The 17,215-nt window shown below is 46.6% G+C and overlaps 1 protein-coding gene across 4 annotated transcripts; it reads right to left on the bottom strand.

Moving 5' to 3' along the window:
• Positions 1-166: 166 nt before the first annotated feature.
• On the bottom strand, positions 167-17,090 carry LUC7L (LUC7 like). 4 transcript variants are annotated; one of them, XM_048961418.1, is made up of 11 exons: positions 16,908-17,030; positions 16,447-16,517; positions 15,221-15,315; positions 10,329-10,427; positions 9,582-9,692; positions 8,755-8,898; positions 8,141-8,317; positions 7,216-7,304; positions 4,227-4,256; positions 3,171-3,335; positions 167-529 (listed from the first exon to the last, which is right to left on the bottom strand). In XM_048961418.1, the coding sequence occupies exons 4-11, from the start codon at positions 10,422-10,424 to the stop codon at positions 388-390; spliced, it is 954 nt and encodes a 317-aa protein (XP_048817375.1). In that variant the 5' UTR covers positions 10,425-10,427; positions 15,221-15,315; positions 16,447-16,517; positions 16,908-17,030; the 3' UTR covers positions 167-387. The 4 variants fall into 4 exon arrangements, with proteins under 4 accessions (XP_048817375.1, XP_048817372.1, XP_048817374.1 ...); XM_048961416.1 differs by lacking the exon at positions 16,447-16,517 and adding an exon at positions 1,809-1,870 and having other exon boundaries at positions 417-529; positions 16,908-17,090; XM_048961415.1 differs by lacking the exon at positions 16,447-16,517 and having other exon boundaries at positions 16,908-17,090.
• Positions 17,091-17,215: the final 125 nt, after the last annotated feature.

Raw genomic sequence — 17,215 nt, 5'->3', positions numbered from 1 at the left:
AAGCAACGCTACTGCTGTTCTCAAACACCAACTGTGAAAAGAGGGAGGGAGGTCTCATGAAAAGGGCCCAAGTGTTAACAAACAGCACAGAGCACAGGTTTCCAACCACAGCACCATCTGCCCTGCTCATCGCAGCACCACAAACACAGCACGTGAGCCTCCCACCTGGATTGAAAACGAGCCGTCAGATTTATTGATTCCTACTAAAACAAAATCCTGTTAAACAGTACGGGACTGGGTGTCTCTACAAACTCACAGCTATCTGCCAAACAATAAAAATTCCAAACTACAAAAGATGAGTCGTATTCAGTAAATATAAATGGGAAATTTAGCCTTTGTGTAGAATGTTTATCGGACTATTTACAGTGCAACACCGATCGTTTGAGTTCAGATCTCGCCAGCTTCTCTCTCCTCTGATCTCTTGGAACGAGATTTGCCATTTGTGCTCTCGTGCCGCCTCTCAGAAGAGCTCTTCTCTTTCCTCTCTCTGTCTCGTGACTTCTCTCTTGAAGATCGATCCCTAGAAGATCTGAAGTACAAAGCAAACCATTACTATATGCTTCAGAAGAAAGTATTTACATAGAATGCACATAAAAATGGCAAAATCTTTGCTAATGGGGCCACGCTGTAACAGGTTTCTTATAGAAGTGTGCCTGGGTACTGCAGTGTCAGGAGTAGTGCCACCCAAGATGGAAACTCTGGCCCCTCTACAAGCTTTTATGTAACAGAACACAGTTTTGCAGCACTGACTGCACTGTGCAGCCTCTGTCAGTCCCTCAAGGTGTTCCCTGCACCCCCGCTTAGTTTACTGGGCCATACTAAAGCACTTCCAATCTTTTTCTCATCATCGTTTGTGTCTTTTACAGTGTTTTGCTTACGCTCTAAGCTAGTGGCCTTCTGCTCAACTGCTTTAAATGCCAACTGTATTCTTTGCATTCAAAGGCTTGCTCAGTCCTGGGCTTTTGTCACTTTGCATCTTTAACATCCTGGGTTCAAAGCCAGGATGACGCAGGTTTTTATTCAGAAACCACAGCAGGGACAAATCTTTTTACAGCCTGCCCAAATGAGAGCTGCAGATTTGCAGCAGCACTTTGCTGTCAGCCCACTCAGAATGAAGCAGAGGGTTTCATACTAGGTCCAATTTTAGAAAGTTTTTATGCTGCATGATTCATGCCAACTGCAAATCCATCAGTCAGTCAGCTTATCAACTAGGTGCTGGCCCGTCGCTGTCTCAAGCAGCCCATGGCCCTTCAGAACTAGGCAGAGCTTTCAGAGATCCTGCACAGCACAGTTTTCTAGAGCTCAGTGTGCAGGTCCCTCTGCAGTCATAAGCAAAAGACCTGGTAGGTACCTTATGGATTCCAGCCTCCACTCAGGCAGATTCTAATCTTTGGAACTATTGCACAGTTATATTAAAACCTTACAGCCCTCTATATCACATCATGTCGCTTTCATTACCTTACACGTGCCATGTAAGCACAAGACAGAAGACAACACAAGTCTGTCTCATCTGATCAACTCTTTCCCCATCCCCACGCTGCCTGTTGCCCACAGCTCTCTTACCCTAAGACCTCCAAGTGAGCCTTCAGACCAGCAGAACCAGAACATACATTTCATGAATTCTCAGAGTAAAAACAGAAGCTACACTTTCAGGGATTAGGGTTTCTCATTCACTTTTTGTCTCTTAAAATTGTCTCACCTCTCCCCAGTTCTCAGTAATTTTGTGGAAATATGTCAGCTAGCCAATCCACCTGCAGCTTCAACAGGCTGATCTGAATGTGTTCAAGGTTTTCAAAGTAATCCCTTACCTGCTCTTTAGTAATAGTTATTACAGGGTCTTCCTCACTTCCTAATTGTCCAAACTTCTTTTCTTTTTTTTTCCATGTTCAAGACAGATTTAAAAAAGGACTTTAGTATCTCAGCCATTGGAGTATCAACAGTATTTACAGCCCCCCCTCCCAACAGTTATTAACAGACATATCTTTTTCAGACCATTATCCCCCTCCCATCAGGTGTCTTGAAAACCTCTTCTTACCCTTTAGCTCAAGTGACAAAATACACAACAGTAGGTTCGTTTCTAGAAGCGTATTCTAGTGGTGGTCCCTAATCAGATGAGGCACTGCTGAAGCATTCATCTATTAACTGACAGCACTAAAATAAAGGCCAGATCTAACTTCAGCAAACACTTGGTTATATACTTGCCCCCAGGCTTAGAAAGGTTGCAGGGAAACGCAACGTTTCATTTCAGTCTTGCTAATACAACTACATATATAGGCTTGCTTCATCTGTCCTCCAACACAGTGGGTGTTTTGCTAAGTCTCAGAAGAGAGACTATAGGATTTCTCTTTGGTGACAGCAGAATGGTATACTCCTCATTACAGCTGTCTTTCTCCCCCCTCAACAGAAATTTCTAATAACTGTCTCTTAACCTGCTGTCTCATTACCCTAACAGAAGACTTCCCTTAGTTCCCAAATCATTCTACTACACTTCTATTCCCCGTGCCACTGAGAGCAAGAAGCTGGGAAGGAGAAGAAAACCACAGAAATGTAATGCCAAAACTGCCTCTGTTACTTGGCTTTTACACATCTGGGGAGACTGTGTGTGTGCCAGCAGGCCTTTGAGCTGCTGCTTATGCAGTTTCTCAAGGCTCAGCACTGCAGATCAGAGAATGACAGTTCTATCTCCTAGACTCTGCTCTTAAGCTGGGACCTTACTGTACAGTTACTGCTCTCACAGAATCATAGAATGGCCTGGGTTGAAAAGGACCACAATGATCATCCAGGTTCAACCTCCCTGCTGTATGCAGGTCGCCAACCAGCAGCCCAGGCTGCCCAGAGCCACATCCAGCCTGGCCTTGAATGCCTGCAGGGATGGGGCATCCACAGCCTCCTTGGGCAACCTGTTCCAGGGCCTCACCACCCTCTGAGTGAAAAACTTCCTCCTCATATCCAACCTAAACCTGTCCTGTCTCAGTTTAAGACCATAAACATATGAAAGCACCTACAAACTGCCCCTGGGAAACACTGCTTTGGCTCAGGACCCAGTACAGGACACTGTAGCTCCCAGCTTGAGAAAGTGGTGGTAGTTTCACCCACTCTAAGGGATCAAAGGAGGCTCACTTACATCGGGGACTCCCCTTTTCAGAGGCACTCACGTGAGGAATACGTACTTGTGTTTGGAACTCCTGTCTCTGGAGCCCCGGCGGTGGCCTCTGCTGTGGCTGCGGGAGCGGCTCCGGTGGCGCCTGTGTCGGTCGCGGGACCTGGAGCGGGACTTCCGCCGCTCACGGGACGCCGACCTCGAGCGCCTTCGCCTCCTGTCCCGAGACCGGGATCTGCAGAGGGCACAGACTGCCTCAGATTCAAGAGACAGGCCGTTGCGCTGGGTCTGCGCACCCGTGCCCACCTCTCAGACCTTCCAGACTAACAGGAATCCAGAGCATCGACCCCCGCCCCCTTCCCTGCCAACACAGAAGGCAAATCACCCGCAGGGCGAAGAGGTTCATCGCTGGGCTCACGCTACCAACAGGACCCCAGAGGGTCAATTCAAGTTGCTGGGAAGCTTATGAAAAAATCACTCCTGCTGCTGATGTGTTGATGCCTAGAGCACAGCTTACCAACTGTGACACAGGCCTCGCTTAGGCTGAAGCAGCCAGTCATATGTGAAACTGCCATAACCTCTATGGCAGCCTGCCAAAGAGAGCATCCCCCATGTGAAAACACTGCACTTTCAAAGCAGGTTTGCTTCCATCTGCTCTAGAAACCAAATAAAGGGTGCCAACATCTATGTAAAACAGTAGAGGAGATCAAGGTACGCAATCACTTATAGAACGTTGTCACACCATCAAGGCAAGCTCTTCACAGAGATGGGAGCTTTAGTAACACATCTCTGTATTTTTACACCTGAGGTATTATATTAACAGGTACATTTCATATTTTAGAACTATCAAAGCATATGAGACATTTATTGGCAAAGACATTGAGAGCATTCTTAGGCTGGTAGTGCAGAGCACAGCTCCCTTTCTCTGGCTGGGCCAGCCCACTCCTGCCTTGCAGCTCAGCTGCTGACATTCAGCTGCACAGTACTGCAGAAGGGCCCAAGCAGAAGCTCCCATTTCTTTCAGGGAGCACAACGAGAAGACTGAGGCACAGCACCTACTCCATTTACAAGACCTCAGTAACTACATAAAAACACAAACAGGCATTTGGGAGCACTTCACACTCACCTTCGACGATCTCTATTCCTCGATCCAGACCTAGAAGGAAGAAGACAGTTAAGTGAGAGAAGGTATGGCAGGTTTTTCTGTTTCTTTCCCCCAACAAACAACCCATTCACCCCTGCAGTTCTCAAAGGGAGCAACACTAACACAGTAATTAAGATGACAGTTTAAAAAGCTTGCCAAAAAGCCTAAAAACATCAGCTTCAGTTGCAGAGGGGAGGAGGAGAGGGGAAGGTTGTGTCACAGACTTGTCAAAAAAGCAAAGAACAGGACAGCAGCACCAGTCCCAGCAGAGCTTGTTGGGACAGCTTACTGACTCCACAAAGAGCTTTCTGGTGAAGCAGGAAAGATCTACCATCCACTCGCACTCTGTTAATACAGTATTACAATGCACCCTTCTAACTTCAAATTTACCCTCCATGGCCTAACATCAGCTAGATGAACACTGTCATGAAAAAGTGCCACTCTCCAGCCAGTGTGGGATGGGCACTGAACAGAGTTCTCATTTTGGTTCCTTTGAGGTGGCTGCACATTTAAAAAAAGAAATGGTTTTAATAAAGGAAAAATGCAGTGTTTTCTCTCTGATCACAAGGATTTAACAAACAATCAGTGGAAATTTCCATCAATTATTTTTTTCCTGCTTAGGAAAGATGAGCTGGAAAGAAAAGAAAAAGAGGAAGCAAATGTGAATAACTGTTACTGAACAGTAACAGAGATAGACTGGAAATTCTTCACCCCAGATTATATAAATCAAATTGAGAAGAATCATCCAGGCCTCATTCATTCTCACATCTCCATGGCACGCTCAGCTTAACAGCATGCCAGCTTCCCAGATAATTACAGTCTGAAGAGATCACTGAGTCACCAGCAACACCAAATGACACAGGATTGTCTTTATTTACCACCATGGGTGACAATCCAGTTCACTCATTTCTTTATGGATATCAGCTCATTTGACAGATGAATTAAGTTATGGCTTTGCAAGCCCATCTACAGGCTTCTGTGGCATGACACAGTGCCTGTAAGTCACCAAGACTTCTCAGAGTCAGGTGGCATTGTTCCCCTTACTGGATATCAGCACAGAGATGCTGCACATGAAGAGGTGGCAGTCAGAGTTACAAAGGATCATTTTTAAGTGGTTCTTTAAGTGTCCAGAGACTGCTTCTCAAGCAGAGCTTAAGTCAGTTGAAGTCACTGATGTGTTTTTGATGGAGAAATACCCCTGTAAGCATGGCAACGCGCAGCGCCCAGAGCAGTGGGTACTTAGAAATCAAGAAACCTGAGCTCTCGTCCCAGCATCCACTGGGAAAACTGTTTTCCTTCTTTGGGTCAAGTTCTCATTTCAGAGAAGAAAACTGACCTCCTCTATACGTCACTCCTGGCTCCACAATGTGGTTTTCTTTAGCATCTGAATAGAAGAGCACAGAGATCCCTCCATACAGAGTGAGGGCAAAGGCAGGCCACAATCTTTAAGTAGTGCAAAATACCAAACCAGCAAGGACTCAGACCCCAGGCCAACTCAACACAGTTCTTGCTCTGACACCAGGCAATCCACAGCAAGAGGGAACCTGTATAAAACACACTAACTAGAGAATGCACAACAATTTGGGGCTCATACCTTCACAGATCACTGAAACCACTAAGCCACAGACCACAGGAAGCCAAGCTGCCTCAGTTCTGGTACTTGTTTGCAAGCATTTCCAGAAATGTATATCCAGAGGCACACTGTGGTCATGCATCCCGTGCATCTTGCAGCCAGATGGCTGAAATACTCTTCAGCTGACATCGAAAAAGAGCTTTCCACAGACAGCAAGGTGGCTCTTTGGATTCACAAAGGACAAGACTGTGAGGAGAAACATAGCACGTGACTGGGGAAGTGCTGTAACAAAAAGAACAGCACTCCTTCCTACTCAGCCACTTCCCTTGCATGACCAGGGCAAACAACCACCCTCTTCACACCACGCTGTTTAACTGAGTCACTTATGCACACGGAAGAATTTGTTTTTCCAGTTTAGCTGGAAGGAAGCTTGTCATGAGAATACCAACACTGCAGCCACTCTGTATGGGAATGTGCCTGAACCACTGATCGAGCACCTGGGGAAAGGGCCAGTCAGCCCAGGGAGCACAGGTGAAGGTAATTCAGCTGTGTGATGGGAAGGGCTGGAGCCTGGCTGCACCTCTCTTAGACCTTATTTAAAAGCTGACTGCCTCTGAGGAAGGATCTCTTTATGGAGAGCCCTCCTTGGTGGAGTTTTCCACCGTGAACCTGGAATCTTCTGATACAAGTAAGCAATCTTCTTCTCTTATAGCACCTTTCTATTGTGCTGATCCTTTGGTCACTGCATCTCTGGTGAAACACCTTTTCCCATCCCACTGATCTGTCCAGTTGCTACACAGTCCCACAGCTCAAGGATTATACACACGTGAGCAGAAAGTGACACACGTGGCAATGAACATCAGAAACAGCCACTCCTTGGGATTCCTCTGAGCAGAACAGCTTGAGGATGTGCTGGGAAGTGTTCTCCAAAACTGTGCCAGAAGTGCCTTGCTGTTACTGTAGAAAACTTTCTGAATAAGACAGGCAGCTTGCCATCTGGCTCACAGATACTGGCTTCACTCTGTTGTCACCTCCTAGCCTCGAACCAAGGAAGGCTGTCCCAGGAATTCTGGTATTAGTAGAGCTATTTGAGCATTCATGTTAAGTCTTCCCATTTGGGTGCACTCAGTGAAGTCACTTCATCCAGACTCCAAAGACACAGGGACGAGACCAATAAAAGCCTGAAGTCTCTTCTGAGCTTCTGTTTTCAGACAGAGGAGGTTACAATTACTCTGATGCAGGGATTTTGTGCATTATTTTTAATTGAATGCCAAGGTGCCCACACAGCATCCACAGCACATCCAACAGCTCATGCAGCAACAGCTGCTGATTTCCTGCAGTAAGAAATCGGATTATTTCAAAACCAGCTTCACAAAACAGTTACCAGCTTTCACTCACCGCCTGCCCATCCTCTCCTCTCGTTCCCTCTCTTCTCTCCGTCTCAAACGATCCTGGTTTCTCTTCTCTTGCTTTTCTGCCACTGTTTTCTAGAAAAAAAAAGTTCACATCATACCTCAGTATAAGCAGCATGTCAGATAGATCTGCAGGGAGCTTACTCAGGCAGTAAGATAAACAACAGTTGCACTGCGTTCTTTGTGCTAGCCAAGATCTTTATCAAGGTTCACTGTCAACTTCACTGACAAACACTGGCACAAGAAACGTCACTGCACGCACCTGTTTTGGGCACCTGTGCTGTAAGAAATGAGTCTGCATGCTGTGAGCCCAGGGGCTGTCCCACCACACTTAGAAAGCACACAACAGAACAGTGCAGTAGCCCAGTGTCAATGATCAGTGAAGGCACTGACCTCAACACAAACAAAAACTGCACAGGAACCACAACTCTTACTCAAGGAGGTTAAGGGTTCCAGTTTGCAAGCATGGCCAACAGAGCAACTCCATTACAAACCCTTCCAGAAAACTTCAACACTTCAGCTGCTGCAGACCTTAATCACTGACAGCACTGTATGAAACTCCAGTTAAAGCACTTCACTGAAGGAACCCAAAGTGCCCTCCGATAGTCAGAAATGAAGCAAAGGGTGACAAATTTCAGCCAAACCAATGGAAAAGACCATTGGTGCAGTCATATGCAAGGAAGGAATTACAGCAGTGGTCTAATTCTAATTAAAGTTTTTCCATTACACAGAAACTGCAGAACAGAACCCAAGATAGGACTAAGCAAACTTGCATTTGAAGTTTCAGGGGTTCTGACATCAGAAACTTCTGGGCTTGTATAAGCATTCTGCAAAGAATTCTGTATGAACTTACTGTATGTACTGAATACCTTCAGAACTACAAGGAGAAGGTTTAAAACAGACAAGATTACCCTCAGCTGATCCAGTTTCTCACGAATCTGAATGAAACCCAAGTGTAATTTGCCTCCAAAGTGGTCAGCAAGACGCCGGTCATTGTCATGGAGACCAAGATATGCTGAACAGACTTCACACACACGCAGCTTTTGCTGTTGGAAGCTGGATGCAGGCATTGAATTTCGGTATTCTTCCTGAAGGGAGACAAAAAACAACAACAAAAAAAACAGGCAAGTGTCAATTGTGACCTCCAGGGGAAGTCCTGCAAAGAACTGCCCTGATGCTTTCAAGGATCATTAAAAGCACCCTCAGTACAAAGGAGGTACCATGCAAAACACCGTGAGCACAGCTAACCTGACATTCTATCCCTGCAGGTAACTGAGCACCGACCAAATATTTCAGAAGAACAACTGCCACCTCCCCAGTCATCTCTCTTCACCAGATCAGAGTTTCTACAAAGCTTTTCTTCACTTATCACACTACCCTGCCTGCTGCTTGCTGACACATTGCTGGCATTGAAAGAGGAGGTGCTGGTGAAGTAGAAAAAGAGGTAGGAACCACCCCGGTGTCTGTCACGGACTCAGCCCAACTCAATCACCTTCTACACGTCACAGGACAACCAAGGCCGTACCTCTGCCTCTTTCTTTTTTGCTCGGACTTTTTCCACTTCCATCAGGATCTTCTGAGACTCATCAACGTTCCCTTCAGCTCCCAGCTGTTCAGCTTTAGCTAGGAGTTTTCCTATGTCTTCGTTCAGTTCGTGCACCTTCTCTGCCTAAAGAAAACAGTTGTTTTTTGTTTCGTTTCTTTACAAAACAGAGAAAAAAATCTTGCAAAAGACTGCAGGGCAACTTCTTTTTCCCTTAGAAAACTAAAAACACCTACTGTTTTGTGTAAGCTGTTGTTATAGAAGAAGACCACAAAACTTCAGGAGTCTCAACAAAAAAGGACTGGTGTGCCCAGTACAGGCAGCGCAGTCACAGACAGTGAAGGGAGAAAATATACATGGACAGGACATCATCAGCTCTGCTGCAAACAGTGGCACATTCCTGGCTTACAGGACAGGAGACACAACAAATCCAGCTTCAGAAATGTTTTGTATTGTCCCACTGAAAGAAGTTCCCAAAGAGGAAACCATAGGACCATTTGCTACATGGAAAGACAACGATTACAAGATGGATTTACTATTTTAAGCTGCCACACGAACACTGAATAGGAGGGAAAACCTATATATATCATAGCCACAATTAAGCAACATATTTTAGAGTTGATATTTTACCTTACTATTGCCCTTGGAACCAAGAAGTTTAATCACAAGAACAGCCAGAGCAGCATTTGAAGGTGATGGCTCAAATGCATGAAGTCTTTATTGAGCGTAACCTCCAGAATCGAGCAACAGCAGAACATCAGTGCTCTTGCACAGACTTTCAGAACCAAGGCTAAAGGAGAGGACCATACCTTGGCAGACACTTCAGCACTGATCTCTTCCTGTGTCTCAGCCAGGCGCTTTTTGGCCAGTTCTGTTCTCCTGTCACACTCGGCAATGAAGGACTCCAGGTGATCCATAGCCTGCAGGTTCAAACAACTGTCAGTCCACATGCTCTGTGCCAGAACGACAGCCAGCAGCTAGGGGTGCAATCCACAACAACACAGTGCACAGCCAACCTCAAAAATGGGCACAAAGGATGCTCTGCAGAAGTAAAATTCGATCCCTGCCCCTAAGTCTGTCATGTACAGCTCTGCACTGCAACTTCCAGTGGGTGAGCAACAGATGCAAGCATAAAAAGCATTGCATGAAACGAGAAGGCAAATGTTCTTCCACTTGATTTGTTTCACCACAGAAAGCGAAACGTGGCTGAAAGCAAAATGACTGAGCAAAAGCTTGTAACATTTGTTCTCCTGCTGGGACAGGCCACCAGGTTACAATGACCTGCTACAGAGCAGCAGGTGTGGGATGCAAGGAATGCCCAAAGAGCCTCCCAGCTAGCTGCACTGGTTTGGTTACAAGAGTCAGAATTAATTTTGCAATTTAAAGTCAGCATCAAGATGATGTTTGGGAAGGGGCAGGACATTTTTGCCACATCAAATAACGTGATTAGCTGAAACACCCACAGTAGAACACCCAGTTCTATGGGTCAGCCAATGATTTCAAGAGGCAGTTTCCATAAAAACCAACAAAACCAAACAAAACATCCCCATACTTACATCCAGCTCAAAAAACAGATCTCTCTCTTTACTTGCAATCTCATAATCTGCTCTCAGTGCCAAGTCATGGATCTTTGTGCACTCTCCCAGGTCCATTCTCTGTTTAAAAGGAAAATATATGTAAGAAAACTCCATTATGGCAATAAGCTGAAAATATGTAACTCTTGACAAGTTTATCATATCAAAATAAAACTTCTTTGGGAAGAAGAGCTTCCTCTTAACCTATCAGTAACAGAACTAGCCAGAAGAATCACGTTTGCTAGAACCACTTCTCTAGCAGTCCTTTCAACAAGCACCTCAAATACTTCAAATCCAGACCCACCCCTGCTTCAGGTCACAGCATGGCCTTGGAAATTGCTGGGAGGGAGCTGGGAGGGCACAGCAAGCTACAGCAGGAGCTCCTTCAACAGACACCAAATACAAACACCTCCTGTTTAGAAGCTACAGCACAGCAAACACACAGCTGTGTACCCTAAGTTTAAAGCTCACACAGAAGAGTGTATCTGTATCAGAAAGAGCCTTGATGGCATACTGAAAGACAGCGAACCATAGAACACAGATGGAATGCCTCCTAGCAAGGGCAAGGGGATTTACAGTAAGCAGGGGTACGGCCAGTAGGAAAGCACAGCAGATCAGATACAGCAGATCCTAACTCTGCAGCTAGCCCTTCTGCTTTCAGCTACTGCTGGGACTTTAAACCCACCAGTTCAGTGCTGATTTCTCTGCATCAGGTCATTTTGATGTCTCTATCTAATGACAGACTCCACAAGAGCATCTTCTTTCCTGGAAAACCCTGACTTGCATGCTGCTATTCACTTCCATTGCAGATAATGCTATTTAAATCTGGTTGGTTTCCCAACTCTAGTAGCTAATGGCCAAATAACTGAATTATGCTCTCAAAATGTGGAAATTGCATTTGTATGCTATCAATATGTAAAGGAGAGCATTTCTCTATTCTTAAAATAGAAAAAGAGCACACCATTTCTGAAAGTCAAAACAACAAAAGGCCTGAGTGTGGGCCACAGGCAGCAGCACAAGCAGCAGGGTACGTGCCGGCTCACAAGGAACATCCCAGCACCATTCCTCTTCTCTCCTGGCCATCAGCATCAAGGGGAAAAACCTAGACAGAGCTGCAGGAAAAGCTAAATACAGCTCCACTGGGATCAGCACAGAACCCACCAGCATCACCCCAAAGCAAAGCTGGGGATTGCCAAGGACAGGCTATGAAGCAGTGTGTTCCAACAGCAGCGATGGACATGCTGAGAATGAAGCAAAGCCATCAAAGCTCCACCAGGTAATGCTTGGGTTTTCAGCAGTTATCTGCATTATTAACTCCTTTCATAATTCAAGATGACTTGTCACTATTTAGTCTCACTCATTTCACTCACATTTACCCAAAACAGGAGGCACTGACAGCAGGCTCAGATCCTGCATACAGGAGCAGCGTTGTGAGCTCTAATGGTGGGTATTTAATGCCTACAAAAAACAGTTGTTCCAGTACTTTTAGAGCTTAATAACGTTCATCTTCAGGCAAAACTCTTGAAGAAATGCTGAAGAGCTACTGGAATTTTACCATAAGAAAAACTTAATAAACATCAGAGCATTACATGAGTTAGATTTTTTATTCTTATCGTTATTCTACCGCAATCTCTTTACAATATAGGGAGAAAGAGCAACGCTCCACAGGATTGTTACAGATCATAGGTTATCTCCTGTGAACTCTCCTGGCAAGCTGAGCCACTCACTCCACTTCAGAGAAGGGGCTCCAGCAGAAGGCTTCAGCAGAGCCACCGTGTTCTGTATTCCTCTCACTCTTTGTTAAAAGGCAGCAAGTCTCTCAATCTCTTCTGCCAGGGAAAACGTCCAGGTTTCATTGGCATACAAACCTCAGGTCTTCCTTCAAATCCTTCGATGTGATCTCTATGCACGGAGATTTCCTCACGGATCGCTCACCTCAGGTGAGATCACTACTAGCCTTTCTTTCAAAGACTCCTCTTGTCTCACCAGGGAGGCCTGGCACCAAATACTCAGACTTTCTAGCAGGGGCTGTGACTTGCTCCAATCACTACCCATGGCTGGTCTGTGGCCCAGATACTTAAGATGGTAGAGCCTGAGTAAAGCCTTAACTCCCCACTCAGACACAGACCAAACATGTTCAGATGTCAGTGGTAACAAATCCCCCTCATGTTTGCTGCACAACCCACTTCCTGAGGTCTCCTCTGAGTACCACTGCTAAACTGTTAATTCACCAGTCTCCTTCCATGTTCTTCAGATGCAATCATGGCTCTAGTGATTTGCCCAGCCAAAAAAACAGGAGCACAGATACTCACAAAGTAATCCTGCAAAGCTCTCTCACCTCCCACTGGGGACACAGTAACTTCCTTGAATACAGTTTCCAAGTACTGCTCTACCTGCACAGCTTCTGGGCTCATCCATCCACTCATCAGCAGAGACAGAAATCACAGAATGTGCTGCAGTACTTCCACGAGCAGCAAAGCACCTACTGCTCCCTGCAAAGCTCCCTGCAGGCCGCTAACCACCTCCACATCAAGTCTCTCCTGGTACCTGGCTACAAGAAACATCAACTTGCATTCTCCCAGAATTGTCCTTCTTTCCCATGGAGACCAAAAAGAAAACCAGGGTAATGAAAAGTTCAGATGGAAAAAAATAGCAGTAATCACAAGAATATGCCAAATAACACTACAGCCCTCACCCCCAGGCACACTGGCTCACTTAACAAAGCAAATGCATCTTCTGCAGCTGTAAGGAACATTCCAGAATGTTCCCCAAAATCTGGGTCTTTCCTACCCTACACCTGAAGGTCAGTGAGGGGAATGTGATCATATCTCACTGAGCACTGCTACTGACCAGATCCAGTTCCCTGCTCATCTCCAACCAGCCTCCCACTAAGAAACAGCTGCATACACGAAGGATGCAGCAGTAACAATGCCTTCAGGAGAAAGGATGCATCACAATTGTTACCAGAAAGCTCAGAACATCTGCTGGAAGTTGCCAAGGAGCTCCAAGGTCCTGACTTTTTCAATAACACACATCCAGAGATGGATGTCACCTCATTCAGTTAAGGCTGATTCACCCATCAGTTCCTTCATTACCAGAGCACCATAAGATGCCAGTAGACCTGTCTGGACACACAATGAAAGCCTGCATGATTCATTCTGTGCTGGCAGCACTGACAGCTGAACTGCTGATTCTGTTCCAGACCTGGCTTGTTCTCTCCATACAGACCTGTGGCACCAATGCATTTTCTCACTCCCAAGAATCTACTGTTAGTGGTGCACAGAGCTCTTCAACCACTTCAAGGCCACCACAACATCATTTGGGTGATCCACGAGAACACCTGTGTAGCAGCAGTCCTCCTTGCTCCTGGGTGCTTCTCCAACCCAGGACATTCAGAACACACTTCAAACCCCAGGCTTCCTCCGTGCCTTGTCACCAGCTGCAAACAGTCCCTCACACTGCTTTGTTCAACCCCTTCAAATCACCATCAACTTTCTGCTGGAAAAATGCTGGAAGAGCAGAAGGCACCACACGTCTTCAAAGCACACCTAGGCTCCAAAAACCTGCTAAGAGTCTCACGTTCAAAAAACTCTACCCTAACCCACCTTGGTTCACACGAAGAATGGAAGTGAGCAGAAGTGATCTCAGAAGCTTTAAAATCTGAAACAGAAGTGAGGTGACACAGAAACTGATGCAGTGATAGAAAATACACCTGAGCTTCCAAATTTGGCCCTGCATCCCTTAGGACATTTTGAAAACACAAAGATTTGTGTTCCATTCTTCCAGACTTACCCTAAATGGCAGCAACAGCCATTTAGAAGTGAAGTCTGCCTGCTCAGAGCCAAGGCAGTGCTTGGTAAAGCTCTCCCTGGCAGCACTGCCGTGCCACCCTGCCACCACAGCAGTGTAATACCAGCCCTTCCCTCTGCTGGGAACCCACGTGTCAAACCCCAGCTCGTGAAATGACACAATAAAGGGCTATAAACAAGGACTGCAGTTAAAAATAAAAACCTGGTTAAGTGGATGGACAACATGAAACATCACAGCATTTAGAGACAAACAGTGTTACTCATCTCCATCCTGCAATTAAGCAATGCAATAATTACCAAAGTCCTACAGTGTTTTCTTTTGAAAGCTGGATTGCATCTTTCATCCGGGCACTGAATCGGATTCTTACTGCACAACACCTTGTTGTTACCACATCACCTTCTGCTCTCACAGAGAACATCTGAGCCAAGCCTCTGAAACGTGGCCAGCTGTATCCCCAGAGGGCACCAGTGAAGGAAACTGTTCCAGCTGTTTGAAAGCAGTCAGGCAGAGCAGCATACCTCTCACACCAACAAAATAAAAGACAAAGCTGGCCTGAGCTGTAACCCGCCATTATATGCCAACCCTTTATGATGAAAAAGCTGAAATTCCACTGGGAGAATATCACCTGCTTTACAAAAGGTGACTGAAAAGCTCTGAGGATTGAGGGTTATTGCAGCTCGTGAGGTTTGCCAAGCTGAAGATGCAGCACACTGCAGCACCCAGGACAGCAGGCTGGCTCCCCTAGGCTCCGATCCCACGACCCCCACAGCACGAGCTTCATTTCCTAATTACCACAAGCTGTCAAAACAGAAATAAACTTGCAACTTCACATCAGCTGCGATAGAAAAAGCAGTGTGGATGAATTCAGAGTACACCTGACTGTAATGGTTCCAAAGACAGCATGGAAACTGAGATGAAAATGGCTGGCTGTTCCTAAGGCAAGGGAAGTCTGACATTTCCCAGGCTGCATCTGCTAGAAGGTACTTTGGGTGGCACAGAGAAGCCCTGAAGAGCTGTGCCAACTTCTGCCTTACCAGAATTCCTTATTCCAGAGGAATACTTACTGTTCCTGCCAGGATATCATGAGGACAGCAATCCAGGAGGTGGCTCTTGCAGACACGATCGTCTGTAAACTTCACCCTTTGCCTGGTTTCATCTCCTGAAATTCATTTGTGGTTTTAAATAAGGAGACATTAGAACACTGACAGGAGAACAGAAATGTCGGTATGATCACTTCACCTCAATATGCAGATTAAAATACTTGGTGTTCCTGCTCCCCAGAATTACTTGGAGGGTGACAGGATATTCTGGAAAACTTGTAGTTGGCAGCAAATGCCATTTTAGCATTTATTCATCGTACACCATGATAAACACAGTGTTGGCGAGCCAAATAATGTCCAAGGCCTGTCATCCATATAAAGAGACTGCACAGCCCAAAGAGGAAAAGGAGACAGACAGTCTGGCTCAGAGCCAACGCTTTTGGTTGTTTTATCCCCCCTTTTGTTTTGCCATAATGAAGGGGCAGGAGATACCGAAACCCAAGCTAGCAGAGGGCCGCGAATCACAAAATAAGGCTGTGCTGGGCAGTTGGGTTTGACTGTTTGTTTGTTTTCTTTTTATAGGCAACTGCTATTTGTTAATCTGATGATTAAGACATCAGTCCATTTGGTCTCAATACCAAGTCTGCAGTGTGTTTTCCAAGGCCGTGAAATGCTGCATCTCGTAGGTCTCGGCCCGGAGCACGAAGCGCACTTCCCACCCTCCTCCCGCCCTCAGGAGACATTTTACACTCAGGAGCCACTTCAACAAGACAGTATCAGAAAAGCAAAAAAGAAAATAAAAAATAAAAAAGAAACAAAGTTAGTCAATACACACTGCGAGCTCCAACATATACTATACCCATCTGCATTCTTCAAGACCTCAGCTGCAGAATTTTATGCCCACTGTTGAAAAGTTTTAAAGGAAAAGCTTTCTTGCCCACACCTGCAGTAAGGAAGTCAGGGGAACGATACATAAAAGTAAAGGCAAAGTGGTAATGGTATGTGACAGTTTTAAAGCTAAGCTGTGTATACGACACAGGTGTGTAGTACTCAATAGGAATAGGGTTTGCAAGCATCCAGGAATTGTGTCTACTGAAAATGGTTTTTCTTTCTTTCTTTCTAAACTACACTTTTAAAGTTACTGGTGGGGAGGAAAAAAAAAAAAAAAAAAAGCAAACACTTTTTTTGGGGTTTTTTTTTCTTTTTTTTTTTTTTTGTTATAACAGCTTTAAAAATTGGTTGTGACTCACGGCTCGATGAACATGAGGCTTTTCTGCAACTCCCTTGCAGATTGATGTAGGCAGGCAAAGATACACTGAACCTTTATAAATAAAATAGAGGGGCCACAATTGTTCAGTTTGTATGAAATAAAATATATGGGAAGCAATTCAACAGCAACTCAATACACGAAAAGAGAGAAAGGCACTTATTCACTTACGAAACAAAGTGCAAAGGACCTGAGCAGCCCCGCTACGAGGCGGATCGGAGCGCTCGGGCGATACGAACCGCAGCGCTCCGCACGGCGGGGCACCTACCTACCGCTGCGACCCGACGGGCACGGCGGGCAGGGCACGGCGGGGCGGGGCGAGGCGGCCACCCCCCCCGCGGCCCCCAGCCCCGACGCCGGCCCGAGGGCCGCGGGCGGAGGCGGACCGGGCCCCACTCGGCCGCCAGGCCGCGGTTCCTGCAGGCCCCGCCCGCCCCTACTCACCGTCCCGGGCCGTGCCCATCAGCTGGTCCAGCAGGGCCCGCATCTGCGCCTGGGCCGACATGGCGGGCGCGGGGCCGCGGGGCGCGGCGGGAGGGAAGGAGGGAGGGAGGAGGGCGGCGGCGGCGGCCTCAACTGCGGCTCCGACCTCGGCCTCGGCGGCGGCGACGCACGACGGGCGCTGGGCGGAAGTGGCCCCTCCCGGCGGCGCACGGCATGCTGGGATGTGTAGTTCTGCGGGGGGCGGGGAATGCGGACTGGGCCGTGCTGGGCTGCAATAGGACAGGCCGCGCCAGCCCCTGCCAGGCCAT

The sequence above is a fragment of the Lagopus muta genome, chromosome 15 (assembly GCF_023343835.1).
Source record: "Lagopus muta isolate bLagMut1 chromosome 15, bLagMut1 primary, whole genome shotgun sequence".
NCBI lineage: Eukaryota > Metazoa > Chordata > Aves > Galliformes > Phasianidae > Lagopus > Lagopus muta.
This window is presented reverse-complemented; position numbering and strand designations above follow the sequence as displayed.